General features: G+C 33.5%; 2 protein-coding genes across 2 annotated transcripts; one reads left to right on the forward strand and one right to left on the reverse strand.

Annotated features, from left to right (window-relative positions):
• The first annotated feature begins 323 nt into the window (after positions 1 to 323).
• Positions 324 to 9,681, forward strand: LOC123655016 (short neuropeptide F). The gene is made up of 5 exons (XM_045590864.1): positions 324 to 420; positions 4,242 to 4,420; positions 7,657 to 7,767; positions 8,549 to 8,635; positions 9,124 to 9,681. The coding sequence occupies exons 1-5, from the start codon at positions 324 to 326 to the stop codon at positions 9,181 to 9,183; spliced, it is 534 nt and encodes a 177-aa protein (XP_045446820.1). The 3' UTR covers positions 9,184 to 9,681.
• Positions 9,682 to 13,995: 4,314 nt separating this feature from the next.
• On the reverse strand, positions 13,996 to 14,403 carry LOC123655143. The gene has a single exon (XM_045590980.1). It carries the CDS (start codon positions 14,401 to 14,403, stop codon positions 13,996 to 13,998), a length of 408 nt encoding a protein of 135 aa, XP_045446936.1.
• Positions 14,404 to 16,786: the final 2,383 nt, after the last annotated feature.

The raw sequence follows: 16,786 nt of genomic DNA on the forward strand, positions 1-16,786 counted from the left end.
TTATAATTATATTATTCCTTTTTAATATTTGTTATCATTATTTTAATTTCAAAATCAATGCAATAATCTATTATTTAGTTTATTTTTAAATAAAGTTAATAAATTTTTATTTTTGCGTAAATTACGAATCATGTATAATATAGAGAGGAATTTTTTAAAAATAGTGGGATTTAAGCCAATCAGACATCTATCTGCACTAGTTAGGCACAAGTACATACATACAATCAAATTATCAATCAATCGGATGTAAATCAAGTGATTTAGTTTTATATTGAGCACTTTAGTAATACTATAGTAACCCAAAAGTTTGTTTCAGCCCAAAAATGACCAGGAACACAATCTTAGCCCTGGCGATTTATGGCCTTACGGTGGTCTGCATGATGCCATCGTCATCCGCGCAGGATTTATCGCAGTATGACGGTAAGCTCAACTAGTAACATTAAAAAGTTCTTTATGAAGACATCTTATTTTATGTACATATATATGGATGGATCAATTTTATGTAAATCATAACGCTACAGCCTGTAATATCCCACTACTGGTCATAGGCCGCTTTCCCCATGAATAATAGGGATCAGTTGGCGACAGTCATAAACAATGCACTTTTACTACTAAAAAGATACAATTAAATTTGAATTGAAATGAAATAAAGAAAAAAAAAAACTTAATTACACTCATAATTGTTTTGTAAATTTTATCAGAATATTTTAAATATTGCTCATATATTATTTAATACTTTATAACTAGAAGACTAGTTCACCACCGTCCATTTCTTTGATGTTAAAACCAATAACATTCGACGCGACAGCGGAAAATATTAATGTTATTCATGATGATACCGTCACAAATCAAAGCGATAAAATATAGCAATTTCGTTTTACTCTAAAACAACTTTAACCAATATATATACAAAAAACGTATTCGAAAATAATATAGATGAGGTTGAACGTCAGTTTGATAGAGTGCAGAATGTCGATGCAAAACGCACTAAAATTGAACAGCCTAGCATCGACCGTAGCTCGTAATGAATGTGACAACAACGAGTCCACAGCAGCTACCCGTCCTAAATTGACATAACCATTATTCTACAATCACTCCACAAACAATTCAAATTATCCATGTCAAGCTTTCCATTACACAGCGTGCGTGTTGTCGCGTTAATCTTTACTACTAGCCGAAGTCACGTTTACTATTATGTAGTAAATTTAATGACATTGTAAGTTTATCGTAACGTTAATGTTTCTACAAAATGGTCGCTTATTACTTCATTAATAATAACTAAGCGGTTCTTAGTGTTCTGTAAATGTTTATATATATTTCTTAAGATAGTATATTGATAGGTAGATATTTTTTTTTATTGAATATTATGCAACGAATTATACCTGTACACTAATCAAGTAAGGGTAAATCGCAATAGTAATCACAACAAAAAACTGAATCCGTATGTAACGTCTAGTATTAACATAGACCTAAGTAATGGGTATTAATACTAAATAACTATTTTTATTTTATTATTTGGTTAATATAAATTCTCAAAATACATGAGAGCACATACAAGGATAGATAGGTCATGCAACATCAGCACCTGTGAAATGGACCGGCGGGAATTCCAATATCATGAAATATATACATATGTTTAAAACTCTTTGAAGTGCGTTGAATAAGGTATTACACCAATAGTATACTATATTAAACAAGTAGTACGGAACAGTGAATAAGCATGAACAACTTACAGTTGAACATACTTGAAGAAATTGTTGTAAAGGCAATTTCGATTATTACATAATGTTTTTTTTTATATGATTATTTCAGTACTGGATAGTAAAAGTTATTAAATTGATCAATAGATACGCCAGATAGAGAGAGATCAGGACATACAAGACTCAATTAATTCAATTTGAAAATACTTTTCACGTCACATTGATATTGATGAAGACTTTAGACGTGAGTAACAGTGTTGAAAAAGAACGTCTTATTATATATATACAAGCTGACATCCTGCAAACGTTATTTTGCCATATATGCTATTAACCCCCTTAATCCCCCGTCCTTATAACTTAGGGGTATGAAAAATAGATGTTGGCCGATTCTCAGACCCACCCGATATGCACACAAAATTTCATAAAAATGGGTCCAGCAATTGTAACTAAAATTGTGACACGAGAATTATATATATCGTAAATAATAGTAGTAACAGTCCACACTTCAGCCTATCACAGTCCACTGCTGGACATAGGCATCCACAAGTTCGCGCCAAAAATGGCGTGAACTTATGTGTATTGCCACGTGGTCACGTATCATTGCATAGTCACCACACTGGGCAGGCCGGTTAGTAACCGCAGGGCTGGCTTTTCGCACCGAAGACGCTAGTAAGAGTAAGTCTTCTTTAATACCTGCGAACAAAAGAAAACACTCTAAACATTCTTCTCCATAGTATCGCGTTGGTACCTAAAACATACAGGCTGAGTTCTTGTATAGTGTAGTTCGAAATAGCCACTAATAGAATATCGTTTCGAAATTTGGTTTCTGTTAGGTTTTACAAACAAAACTTAGGATTTGCCAATATAACAGTTTTTGTTGTAACATATAACATACCCATCGAGTGAAATTTTACATCGGTAAAAGCAAAATTTAGCTTTACATTGTCTAATTGAATCAGGTGGTTTAACGAAGTATTTGCATAATTTATTGTGTTAATATAATATAAACGAATAAGGCCTCTTGTATTTCAATTTAAAATTACTTTGTTTCAATAATTTATCCATTGTTAATTCTTCGTCTTTGCGTTACAAACGTAAACAAATTTTAGGCAAAAAAATTTTTTTATTATTTAAAAGAAAATCATGATTTTATAAATATAATATTTACAGTATTGTCCATTCGACGTTAAATTATTCATTCTTCGAAAAAGCCGGGACGGCGGATGTACAAATTGAACGTCTTAAGAAGTAAAATTTTTACATTGAAAGCAAGTTTTCAATATAAGGCTAAATCATCACATTCTCATTTGAATGAAAATCCCCGAGGAATGGCAGTAATTACTATCGAAGTCAAAGGAGATACAAATCATAACTTGCATTAGACTTACTTAACAAGAGTTCGTTTAATACAAACAGATTTTCGAATAAAGTTATTATTAGGAAGTAGTATTGACTGATTTTCCATTAAAATAAAAATTATTTTTATGCTCACCAATGATTTAGCATAGATCACGTTGATCTACGCTGACGTGGTTAGTTATATTTTTTATTTGAAATAAATGTAGCGTTCAATTTATGCGAACAATTTTTGAAATATATATTTGTAAATAAAAATTTGTTTTTAAAATATTTTTTTTTAGCGTTTTTCGTAATACTGTCTTTAAAAACATTAAAGGTATCATCGCAAAAATAAATTATCTAAAATCAGTAACACACACATACATTTTCATCTATACTAATATTATAAAGCTGAAGAAGGGATTGCTTGTTTGTTCGTTTGCTTGGACGCGCCAATCTCAGGAACTACTGGTCCGATTTGAAAATTTCTTTCAGTGTTAGATAGTCCATTTATCGAGATGACCTTAGTCTATATAATATTTTAGTACCTCCTTTGTCTTAAATAAACGTGGGTGAAACCGCGGGTCACATCTAGTGTATGTATATAAGACGGGTTTGATATCTACAGGAGTCGACAAGTTGACTTAACTCTAATAGTCACTGATTGTGCCGAGTTATAACGGAAATACAATTATGTAAATTTGTAAATAGTTTAAGATCTTCATAATATTATTGTAATCCTATGTTATTTTATTACATAAACTTATAATGATTTTAAATTTGTTTGTTTCCACACTAAATCTTAGCATGTATACGTCTCATTGTGAATTAATGATAGTCTTGTTAAAAGTTTATAGATACATATAAATATGTAAATAAACGCTTAATGCTTATCATACTTAAATAGTTATAACAAACGTAGATGAGTTTCTAACGTAAGCAATTTTTTATTTATTTATTAATTTAACAAATTATAATGTTTGTATGTACACAATTTAATACCACAACATAAGTTTATATAACTTTACCGTGTACCATTTACATATGTACGAATATAATATAAGAATCTCGAATAATCGTAAATCATCGAATGTATTCTTTATGAATCAGTAATAAAAAACAATAATTGATTAAAAGGTACATTTAACGCTAAATTGTTGTCATAACTAAAACTGTATTTCTAATGGTATCGATGTTGTCTAGGAGCTGCGGCAGTCTCTGATAGTCGAGGCGGCTGGGATGCTCTCGGGGGCTTATATGCGCTCCTCGCCCAACACGACGCCCTAGGCGGCCACGCACTTGCACGCAAGTCGGTTCGTTCGCCTTCTCGCCGCCTACGTTTTGGACGTCGCTCTGATCCTGATATGCCTCTTCAGACACCTGTAAGTTGCAATTTTCTCCATTTGAAGTTTAATGGATACGTCGATGTATAGTTTATTTTTTTTATATTTTTTTTGAAACGAAGTTCCTTATGGCAGGCTTGACATTTGGCTGGGCTAATATTATATATGTAATATCAGTCACACGACTGTATAATATGACGCTTTTAAACTAAAATATTACTAGTAAACTTTTTTTTAAATTATTTATGTAATTTTATACTGTCGACAAAAATAAATTAAGACACATGGTTTTTTTTTTTATTTCACTGAATAGTTTGAATTATTATTATAATATTATTATTATTTTGTTTGATTTATTTTATTTTATAGTATTTGTTATTTTCTAAAATACTAATTTTCCTAAATACTTTTATGTACTTAATTAAAAACCAATTAACAAAAAAAAAAAAAAAAAAAATCAAGAACTAGAAAATATATATAAAATTCAACTTTTTTTTTCAAATTGTGTTGCTTCTATACTATCCGAAGGAACTTCGTTCGTACCTGGTGTCCCATGACACCACATAATTATATCTTTAATTACAATCGCCTCTAATACTGTGATGAACTTTTAATCCTAAAATTTGTGTAACTTAAAACAATGTTTAATTAATAAACCAAAAAGAAATCCATGTCAACTAATATAATAATAAATAAATTATAAGAAACATTTAAATAAATTTTTAGTTAAATCATTGACTAGGCTAACAGGTTTTTAACTCGACTGTAGTAAGTAGTCTTTTAAGGAAAAATTAATATAAATGGATAACGCATAGTGAATCTCAAACAAAACGGATAATGTTATCCTCAATGTTAATATCAGTTGTCTACAACGAGTATTTTGCTACATTTAGCAAAAGTTGAGTAAAAAGGATAAGAATTTTCTGTTACACTCAAATGAGATTTTAGGGATTTTATTTGGGCTGTTGGGTTTTATCTTTTGACATAAATGTGAATTGTATATAATAAACAAAAGTCTAAAGGAATATCGAAAAAATGTACAATCATTGGTAATATTGTATGGATATTCTTTGCAGTTTGTATTCTTATGAATTTAACGTAAAATATATGAGAGAAAATATTAATTAAAACAAAAAAAAAAAATATAATAATAATAATAACATTACAGTATTTTGATAAGATTATAGTTTCAAAACAGAAATTTATTTTTTCCACTAAACAAAACAAATCAAGGAAGTATTAAAATATGAAAATAAAAAGAATCAAGTGAATAAATTACCAAAATTTATTATATCATCACCACTTCAGCCTATCGCAGTCCACTGCTGGACATAGGCCTTCACAAGTTCCCGCCGAAAATGGCGTGATCTCATGCGAGTTGGCCATAGTCACCACGCTGGGCATGCGGGTTACCGCAGTACTGGCTTTGTCGCACCGAAGACGCTGCTGTCCGTCTTCGAACTGTGTATTTCAAAGCCAGCAGTTGGATGGTTATCCCGCCACCGGTCAGCTTTTTAAGTTCCAAGGTGGTAGTGGAACTTTATTATCCCTTAGTTGCCTCTTACGACACCCACGGAAATAGAGGTGGTACGGTGGCTATATTCTTAGGGTGTGGCTATATTCTTTACTGCCGTAACCACACAGCTTATAATATATATATTTAATATACTTAGGTACTCTTAATTAACAGATACACTCTAAATTAAGAGATTTGGAGATCTCGTATGAATTTAAGATTGCCACAAGCAATCTTAATATCTTGATACTTATTAAAAATTAACTACATCTGATATTAAATAAATTATATTTGTAGTTCTACTCGTAATGAGAAAATGAGACAGTGTAATGTATTAATTAATGGAAATTTTCTTAATTTTGTCATCATCATTACAGCCTATACAGTCCACTGCTGGACATAGGCCTCCACAAGTTTACGCCAAAAATAACGTGAACTCATGTGTTTTACCCATAGTCACCACGCTGGGCAGGCGGGTTGGTGACCGCAGTACTGGCTTTGTCGCACCAAAGACGCTGCTGCCCGTCTTCGGCCTGTGTATAATCTGAATATTAATATTTGGATCGTTTCGTTAACCTTTATATTAATAATTTCACTTCACTTTTATTAATATGCTATATTTAGTTTCAAAATCGTAAGAGACGTTATAGTTAATTTTATGTAATTCAATTAATCAAGATTTGATTATTATACATATCCAGTTTTAATCAGAATTCAACAATAGTGAAAAATAACTTTTACATTTTCAATACTACGTCGGCACAGCGTTGTTAGTTGATTGTTTTCAGGACCTTGTTTGTTTTATCTGAAAATGCATCAGCAAATACGCAATTAAATTTCAAAGGTACATTTCTACAGGTAGGTTTATAATGTATACACCTATCAAGTAATTAATTTCTGTGCCTGATTATTTTTATTATTATTTTATTATTATTATTATTTTATTATTATACATTATTACGATTAATTAAGTGTTTCTTTATGTTATATTGTTGTAATAACACCACGCCGCTCCTCTACTGGTTGGCGGATATATTCCCTACTATGAGTAACGATCGATATCAGGTGTATATGATAAAAACCGGGACCGACAGCTTAACATACTCTCCGAGACACAGTGGGGTGTCCCACACCCGATCCGGAAATAAATATTTTTATAAACACAAATATTCACTCCGAGCGGGAATCGAACACCCGCGACCGCCGCCGGTGTTTAGGCGCTGCCGACACGACACACACCATTACTTCAGAGCGGTTTTTAATTTTGTATTTACTTCGTTATTATAATTGTGTTTGCAGGTAAACGAAAAAAAAAACCGACTTCAATTATATCGACAAGTAATAAATACAACGTAGGTAAATGAAAAATTAGTCAAGTAAATACGCATTATCAAAGATTACTCCAAAAGTTGTAATCAAATCTCGATGAAATTTAAATGTGACCACATGATAATCATCGGTTTTCGATTAAATTAAAAATCATCAAAATCGGTACACCCAGTAAAAAGTTATGCGGATTTTCGAAAGTTTCCCTCGATTTCTCTGGGATCCCATCATCAGATCCTGGTTTTCTTATCATGGTACCAAACCAAGGATATCTCCTTTATAACAAAAAAAGAATTATCAAAATCGGTTCATAAACGACGAAGCAATCTTTGAACATACATAAAAAAATATATATATATACGGTCGAATTGAATAACTTCCTCCTTTTTTTGAAGTGGGTTAAAAAAATGACATAATACTTTATTTGTTATAGCTTGACGAATTGGACGAGCTTCTGTCTCTGCGCGAAGTCCGGACGCCCGTTCGTCTGCGCTTCGGACGTCGTTCTGACGAACGTGCTGTACCACACGTCTTCCCTCGGGAGGTTTCTATATAACTTTTATTATTTCTTTTATATTACTTGTAAAGTTTTTGTTTTTTATCTTTATTTATTTGTGGAGGTTTTTTAGACTGTTTGTTAATCGTAATTTCGTCTGCGTGTAAACTGAATTATTGACTGGAGATATTCATAAATATTGGGTAATTTTCAAATCTTTTCATCATTATATCATTTTGACTTTTTTAAATACATATATTTATGACACAACTTGTATTAAAACTTCAATAAAAGGTTTATTTGAGCTAATGATAAAGATAAGTTAGCAAAAGAAATAGATTGTTATGTTTTTTATTTGTATGCAAAATTATTATCCGCAATAAAAAAAAAAATTGGTCTTGGGAAAATATAAAGTAGTTAAAATGTACACATATAGGGGATCTATAGAAAGTGGTGCACGTGGGGAATGTCCGCTAGGTAATATCAGAAGACTATAAAACCTCTAACGCGGTGAAAAGGCGTGAAACGAGCTCATTCGCCCTAACAAACTACCAATTGTTGTTACGACAATGGAGCTATTTTATGGCGAATAGTTCCAATTTTACACTTCCAAGAACAGAATGAACGAGGTGTTCGTGGATGATGTTTATGGAATATTTTATTTGAATCTTCCATACTAATAAATGTGGTTCGATACAATAACTTTGAAGCTAAGTCGTTAAACTCTTTCCACTATTAGTGAAACGTGCAGAACAATTTCATTACCTCGTTGGGATTATACGGAACATCATTCATTTTTATGAGAGTTTTCACGAGTTTCTCTACGCAGGACCAGGACCGATCCGTGCGAGCTCCGTCGATGCGTCTTCGGTTTGGCCGCCGCTCCGACAATAATATGTTCTTATTGCCTTACGAGGTGAAATTTTATTTTATTTATTGAGAAAGTCTTGTCAGGGTTTATATTTAGAAATTTTAAAATCTATATAATAATATTACATTTTCAATTTGTTACAATAGTTAAGTTGGATAATACAATTTTTTTATTAGTCTTGTGATCAATTAACAATAAGTTAATTTTTACAGTACCTAAGTAATTTGTTTTACAAAAATAAAATTGAAATTAAGCAGTCAATCAACAATATATAGGATTAAATAAAATTGGTTAGCTCAAACTATTATTCATTAAAGAAATGAAAATTAATCTGTCAAGACTTAATAAACTTGACAATTGTAAGAAAACTTTTGTAAAATTTAGTATTTGCAGTGATATTAATATACATTTAATAGTTTCATTTCCATTTCGTTTTTATTAAATTGATCTATTTTCTAACATTAAAAAGGATTTTTATAGCATTCATTTATTATTTAAAAAAAGGCATATGCTTATTATATTTTTACTTTCAGTCGGCGCTACCTAAAGAAGTGAAGGCGGGAAGCTCAGAAGACGACAGGCAACAAAACTAAACGATTACAAACGCACGCCGTAGGTAAATTAATATTTCTCCGCTCCATAAGTAATATCCAGCAAGTCTAACTCTAAGGATAGTCACAGAATGGCGTTATGTGTCAAATTTTTAATATCATCATTAGATGTTACTCAATTTAAACAATTATAAACTATGTGTACATAATCATATACTACATTAATAATAATACTGTATGTTGTTAAATGTTATCCTAAAGCTAAATTTAGCACTTTTGTTTAAAATGTATTTATTTGTTTGTAGTTGTATCTCTACATTTTTTGTTGATGACAATATCAATTGTAGCGAATAATTATACATTTTTAGAGCTGGGTAAATGTAAAATTACTTCGCTATATTTTATCGGACTATTTATTGTACTGAACAGCTTTTGAAATAATGTAATAGATAATTTTGTAACTCTTGTAGTAATAAATGTTTATTTTTAGGTTCATATAGTGCAATTAATAAGTTGAAATATAAAAAGCTAATGACTTAACGGAAGTTTTAATTGACCTCCTACATTTACATTCTCAATATATTTGGTTGTTTTTCATATAGACAGAATCCTTATTACGTCGTTACATCATAGTTGTTATTTAAAATATATAAATAAAAAAAAAGCCAAATATGAAATAGCCAAAATAGCTCAATAATATAAAATAGCCAAATAAATAAATAAAGAAGCAGCATTAATAAAATCTACCTTTCTTAGAAACCAATTACAAGGAGAACTGAAATGCAAGCTTTCGAATTTTGCTTGAACTTAGTAGGCGGTCTTAAAGATTAAAAAAAAATATACCCGACAAAGCTTTCTGGAGTAAGGAGATACGCGCATTTAACGAATAACAAGACTTTCAAAATTAAGCCACCTTTTAATTCAAGTTAATGAATATTATTATTACTTACTTTCTGTCTAACTAGGAAGGTTAAAAATTCAAACTTACCATTTGAAAATATTACCTTTATATTGTTTTGGTGTATACCTACATTTTCTATCTTGCGTAATATTATTTAAATGCGCTACAAAGAAAACATAAGCACTGTAATTTGTGTATAAGCTTTAATATGTTGGTATAGCTTCATAACATTTTAAATTCATTTCATATGACATATACTGATACGGCATAGGATAAGAAGTCAATATCAAAGGCATGTCGATAACACTAATGTTTTGGATCGCGTTATGAACGAATTCTGAACGAACTCTGACATATAAGTTAGTAAAAATTATCGTCCAACTCTGGTGAGTAGGCTTTGTAGCCCACATACTTTTATAAAATAAAATTATAAGTCATTATACTGTCATAAAATTTTAAGTATTAACATGTCATATGTACAAAGAATTGTAAATGTTTCAAAATATTTTAGCTATGACCAAAAAACAGTTCGAGATAAAGAACTTATTTCGAAAAAAGTATAAAAAGTAAAAAATAAAAAATACAAAGATATGATAATATTTTACTAGTAAATACATTGTTTATTCCACCACAAGCTAAACCTTTGGGAAAATAGAGTTAAACATGTATACGGTTTTCTTTGTATTGTTTTCCAATTTCGCTCCGATGATTTCTTTTTGTCTTTTTTATTTACTATATGAATTATGTAACGAATATTAAAATTGTATACAAAAATATATTATACTAGATCTGCCATAACTCCAATACAAGTTATTGAAATAGATACAAAAGTATCATAAATTATATAATATACATTTTCGAATAAATCAAACTTCTATAAAGTAATTTTAGCCATGAAATTATTACGTGTATACATATATATTATATATTGATATATACAGTGAATTATTTGTAGTATGACATAATGCTTAATTAGATAACGCCAACGATAGAATATCTATAATTTTGACATTTGTAAACAGCGGGATACATTTACTATGCATGCGTCGTCTGCAGGTTATAGTTTCGCTGGAAGAAATTGTCGATGTCAATGTGTCATGAACAGGCGCCTTCTTATAATCCATTTATAAGACTAAAGGTGCTTTGCATATTTATTATTCAAGTAAAACTTTTATGACAACTAAAGATCGTTCATAGTTTTACGACTAAAATTTTTTAATACTTGGTAAATATGTTAAATGAAAAAAAATATTAACTATTTAAAACGTTACTTTTACCGTCATTATTCATTTTCCACCCAAAAAGGGTCAATCGTGACAATAACACGAGAGACATAGAGAAAGCGGATCAATTAGAATTTTTATAGATAGGATAGATATTTGTTCACAGATTACATAAACAGGGATTTGGCAACTGCTAACAAGGGCTGGTAACACATATTACTGTAATTTTGAAGATAGATTAACAGTATAGGTAACAATGTTTATATAATTACAATTTGCAGTTGCGCACATCTTCGCTAACGTAGAAAAAGATAATATTTACAAAGATGGACTAAAGTAGTGTATAATCATTTCAGAACGACGCGTTGGCGAAGCGGTCAAAAGACTGGCTGTTGCGCTGGCGGTCGCGGGTTCGATCCCCGCTCAAGACAGACCTTTGTATTGGCCATATAGATGTTTGTCGTGGTCTGGGTGCTTGTGTTTGTATATTCTTTGTGTTTCCGTACCCCCGACACAGGAGAAAATCCTACTAGGGGCCTTTGAGTGTGAAGGGTTTTTTAAAGTTTAAAATAGAAAACCAGGTTAGTAAAAGTAAAGTCGTCGTAAAGCTTTTATTTAATTATTATATTACAAAAATTTTGGACTTTCTCGTATAACCACATTTATAGTTAAAAAAGTAATATTACTATACAGAGTGTCCACAAACGTTGGAATACTTTTTATAATATTTACAATCAAAAGCTTACAAATCAAATTATATGCTTCTAAAATTTCTACTTCCGATATGACAAACTATATGTCGCGCTATTTCTGGTGCGAACTATATTTTTTGTAGGTACTAGGTATATTAAAGTGATTTTTGAAAAATGAGGGGAACTAGAACTAGAGGCTCGCTCCACGCTCGTTACGGGTCGGCCCGGCATTACAGTGCCGCCCCGTGTTACTGGTGTACTTTTTGAGAACCAAGCATGGCCTAGTGACCAGTCCTGACAATTAAGCAAGGCCTAGTCTTAGTAATTAAGCATGGCCCAGTTCTGACAACCAAGCCTTTTTTTTAATGCGGGGAAAATCCTCATGGACACACTCCGGCGCACCGGAGGGGTCAGACTCTTTCTGAATAAAAACCATCCACGTATGAGCAGACCTCCACCTAAGTGAAAGAGCAAGGTCCATGGTGCCAGTACAACCCGGCTGGCACACCGTGCCTTAGCCCTACAGGGCGGGCGAGCCAAACACCCCAGACCCACCCACCCTGTCTCTCCCGACTAGGCAAATCCTCGACCTCCAACGCCGGATCGCACCGGGCAACCGAGCAAAGCTCCAGAGAGCCCAGCACGACCCAGCAACCACCCTACATGTCCGCCGGACTGCACCAACAACCAAAATAAAAAACAGCTTTATTCAAATAGGCTCCAGAGCACTTTCGAATCGTAACAAAATTTATGGTTGTAGGTATGTATTTTTCAACGACAAATCATAATAAAATAAAAAATAAATAATTCATCTAAAAATAAAATAAAAAATTTAGGGGTGAACTACCATGTTAAAACATTTAGGCGGATGAAAAATAGATTTTGTTTGATTCTCAGACCTACCCAATATGCACACAAAATTTCACGAGAATCGGTCAAGCCGTTTCGCCGAGAATTTTATATATTAGACGTAATCATGCACTGAATAATTATCTATTAATTTTTTTAAACAAAACTTTAAATTTATGTTGAGACAATTCTAAAATTGTTTGTGAGATTTTATTATACATGCGAATATCATAAACCCAGAAAGGAGACGTTTACTGTGCGCAGTCGGAAACTTGGAGTTACAATTTTGTTATTCCTTCTCGTGTTTACAATGCGATTATTGCCATTTATTTCAAAACAATGAATATTCTGGTGAATTTACATAATATTGTTATAAATATATTGCGACGCAATTGTTAATATGTCTACCTTCTGAATAACATCCCGTAGGGAGACTCGAGCTCCAAGATCGTAAATGCCGCGAATAGCCCTTTTTATATATACAAGATAAATACAGTCTCAATATCTGCAGTATTACTCCACAGTAACAGGCCGTAAGAACCAGTCGAAATAGCTAAAATATATTAAGCGTGCAGTTGCAACGTTGTTCAGCTGTCGTACTTTTCTAACTGCGAATGCTGCGGAGCTGAGTCTACCATTCAAGGATGATAAATGGGAATTCCACTGAAGTTTTGAGTCCAAATGTATCCCTAAAAAAACTGTAGTATCATTGACAATAAGCCTCTCGTTTTTTTGCTTTGCCTGGCTCTTTCCCATTTTATTTGGGGTCGGCTCTTCGTAACATGTGCCTCCAGACAACTCGGTCCTGGGTCGTCTCTTTGTTGACTTGGGCTTCTTTAAGGTTCTTATTTACTATAGACATCCATGTGATTCGGGGTCTTCCTCATCCTCGGGGCTTAGTTTTGTTATCCAACACTTTTCTGGTCATGTGGTCGGATGGTTGTCTCATAACGTGTCCGTACCACCGCAGACGGCTCTCCTGTAGTTTTTCTGGGATAGGTCATACTTTGAAGGTTCCTCTTATATGTGTGATTCTGACATGGTCCAGCCTAGCACACCACCTGCACACCTGAGCATCTTCATGCAATTGGTTTTCGTAGTGCTTTTTGTGAGGCCAGCATTCGGCTCCGTATGTCATAGCCGGTTTGACGGCTGTTCTGTATACTTGTCCCTTTATGCGAACGGACATTCAGCTGTCACATAGCACGCCGGACATTTCTCTCCATTTCATCCACCCAGTATTTATACGATGGGTGACATCAGTGTCTATTGACCCCTCTTTACTGATGATTGATGCTAGGTACTTGAAATGGTTTACTTCTTTTAACAGGGTGTTCTGCAGACAGATGATGTGTTTGCTGTTGATCACACAGCCGATCGCAGCAGAAGATCGAGTACAAGCATTACCACTACAGTTGCAATGCATGTACTCGATCTTCTCTCTGCTTATTTGCAGACCTGATGTTTCCAGAGCTTCCCTCCACTTTTCCAAAATCTGCTGTAGGTTATTCACATCTTCACTGATGATAACGACGTCGTGCGCATATAGGATGTCCCATGGTGGCGCTCGTTGCAGATGTGACGTGAGATAGTTCATTATAATATTAAATAGCTAAGGACTGAGTGCGGAACCTTGATGCACACCAAACTTCACATCAAATGCATCACCTGTTCCCGCTCGAGTTCGCACTTTGGTTGATACTTGGCGGTACATATCTTTGACATACATTATGTAATCCTCGGGGTGACTCTGGGTCCTTAGAGCACCCCAAATTAGTTCTCTCGATACTCGATCCAAAGCTTTTTCTAGGTCGATGAATATCATATGCAAATCTGTTTTGTTGTCTCTGTACTAATATGTATAGCATTAATTATGGATTTACCGGCAGTTAATCCGCATTAGTTTTCAGTGACGCTAGTTATTTCAAGTAGCCTTTGGTTGATCACTCTTTCCCATATTTTGAAGGAATGTGAGATCAGCTTTATAGCTCTCTTGTTGGCGCAGAGTCTTATATCACCTTTATTTTTATAGAAAGGGTCTGAGAAAGCTTTTCTGCCATTCGTCGGGAATTCCATCAGCTAGGAACTTGTTGAACAGTTTTCTCAGGAACAGTACGCCAGTATCTCCCTTTCGCTTCCAGACCCCTACCACTCGTAGGAACCAGGTTAGTGGCATTCCCCCATCCGCCACCTAGTGGACGCGCCCAGTAGGAGATTCGGCAACTTCCCCTGGGCTGGTAACCAAGCCTGGCCCAGTCCTGGCAACCAAGCCAGGCCCATCGTTATCATTCCAGACTTCTACCAAGACTGGGCCAAGCTTGGCTTGCAAGCTTAATCATTAATCAGTAGTCTATTGATGTTTCCAATTCCAAAAATTACTAAATTTTCTTTTAAACTTTCAACCCCTATTTCACCCTTTATGAGTAAATTGTCTACAAATGATGAAATATGTATTTATTTGTTTTAATAGTCCAAAAATTAATTTTCATGGTTCTAATTTAAAAAAATGAACCTGTCGTACAAACAAACAAAAATCAGTCAAATTTCACACAAAACAAGTGAGGACTTGCATACAAACTTGCGTGAGTCCTTAGACCACATCAATCGGTCTTTTTGCGATATCTCTTAACAGTCGTCTATTAAAAAAAACTACCAAACTTAATTCCTAGCTTGCAGCACAAGCAATTAAGATTTTTTTTAAATATATCCTCTATAGTCGGCCTCTGTCTTGGAATACTATCTCTACGTGATATGTCAGCTATATTCTGTCTCTGAAGCAATTTTCACGTACAAAAAGACAAGGATTTCACATAAATCTGCGAAAACACTTAGTCCCTGTCACAAAACTCGTTCTAACTTAACTCTTATAATTGTGTATGTCCCAAACGAAAAACAACCGATTTCAATTGTATCGGCAAGTAATACTACGTTACACACACTTAAACAAGACGAAAAAATAGTCAATTAAAAACGCGTCATTTATTAGAGATTACTCAATACGACGATATGACGCGTTGGCGTAGCAGTCACAGCACTGGTTTGTGACTATTGCGCCGGCGGTTGCGGGTTCGATCCCCGCACGTGACAAACATTTGTATAGGCCATAAAAATGTTTGCCGTGGTCTGGGTGTTTGTGCAGTCCTTGTGGGTGCTGTGCTTCGGTGAGTACGTTAAGTCGGTCCCTGTATGTATACCTGATAACGATCTTTACTCATAGTAGTGAATATATCCGCCAACCCGCATTGGAGCAGCGTGGTGGATTAAGATCTGATCCTTCTCCTACATAGGGTAAGAGGCCTATGCCCAGCAGTGGGAATTTCAGGCTGTAGCGAAGGTACATTACACATTAATAGTATGGTTAATTTTGGTTTAATTTTGTATTCTTACATAAATAAATATAAAGGCATGTAATTACAGCCTTGACCGTAAGTCTCATTATGAAATATTACGTGCATACATTTTTGTCAAGATGCTATACTCGTAGGTGTATATTTTTCAAACGCGTTACCTACACGCCGCGTTGCACCTGTTGGTCTATTTTTATCTAACTATAAATAAAATAATATTTCATCCTTTGTCTTTGTCATTGAAATATTTTTGAAGTAAAATTTCTTTACGCACGCTTGACTTAGGGGGTAAGCTGGTAAATGCGTGACATGAGCGTTACGAAAAGTGTGATCGGCCGACGAGAACGGAAGTTGAGAGGGAGATATAAGTTAGTAAAGATAGAAAGTTTTAACTTCGGTCGTGTGGTGTAAAGCACACTCGTTTTTTTTGTCTTGTGTTTTTCGCAGTTTTAAAAATTGCATATTGATTTAAAGTTTCTATTTTATTTTCCCCGACTTAACCTTGGCTTTCCTGTAAGTCTAGGCAACGTGATGAGCGCGTTACTTATTTTTATACCGTGTTTGTCATCTGGGTTTATATAATACTATCAGTCTATAATCTTTTTCGATTATTATTAACATCATAAACATTAG

The sequence above is a fragment of the Melitaea cinxia genome, chromosome 7, assembly GCF_905220565.1.
Source record: "Melitaea cinxia chromosome 7, ilMelCinx1.1, whole genome shotgun sequence".
NCBI classification, from domain to species: domain Eukaryota; kingdom Metazoa; phylum Arthropoda; class Insecta; order Lepidoptera; family Nymphalidae; genus Melitaea; species Melitaea cinxia.

Coding starts and splice junctions, on each gene's coding strand:
- LOC123655016 (XM_045590864.1), top strand. CDS start 324: ATGACCAGGAACACAATCTTAGCCCTGGCGATTTATGGCCTTACGGTG. Junction 4,421..7,656: donor ATATGCCTCTTCAGACACCT/GTAAGTTGCAAT, acceptor TATTTGTTATAG/CTTGACGAATTGGACGAGCT. Junction 7,768..8,548: donor CACACGTCTTCCCTCGGGAG/GTTTCTATATAA, acceptor TTCTCTACGCAG/GACCAGGACCGATCCGTGCG.
- LOC123655143 (XM_045590980.1), bottom strand. CDS start 14,403: ATGAACTATCTCACGTCACATCTGCAACGAGCGCCACCATGGGACATC.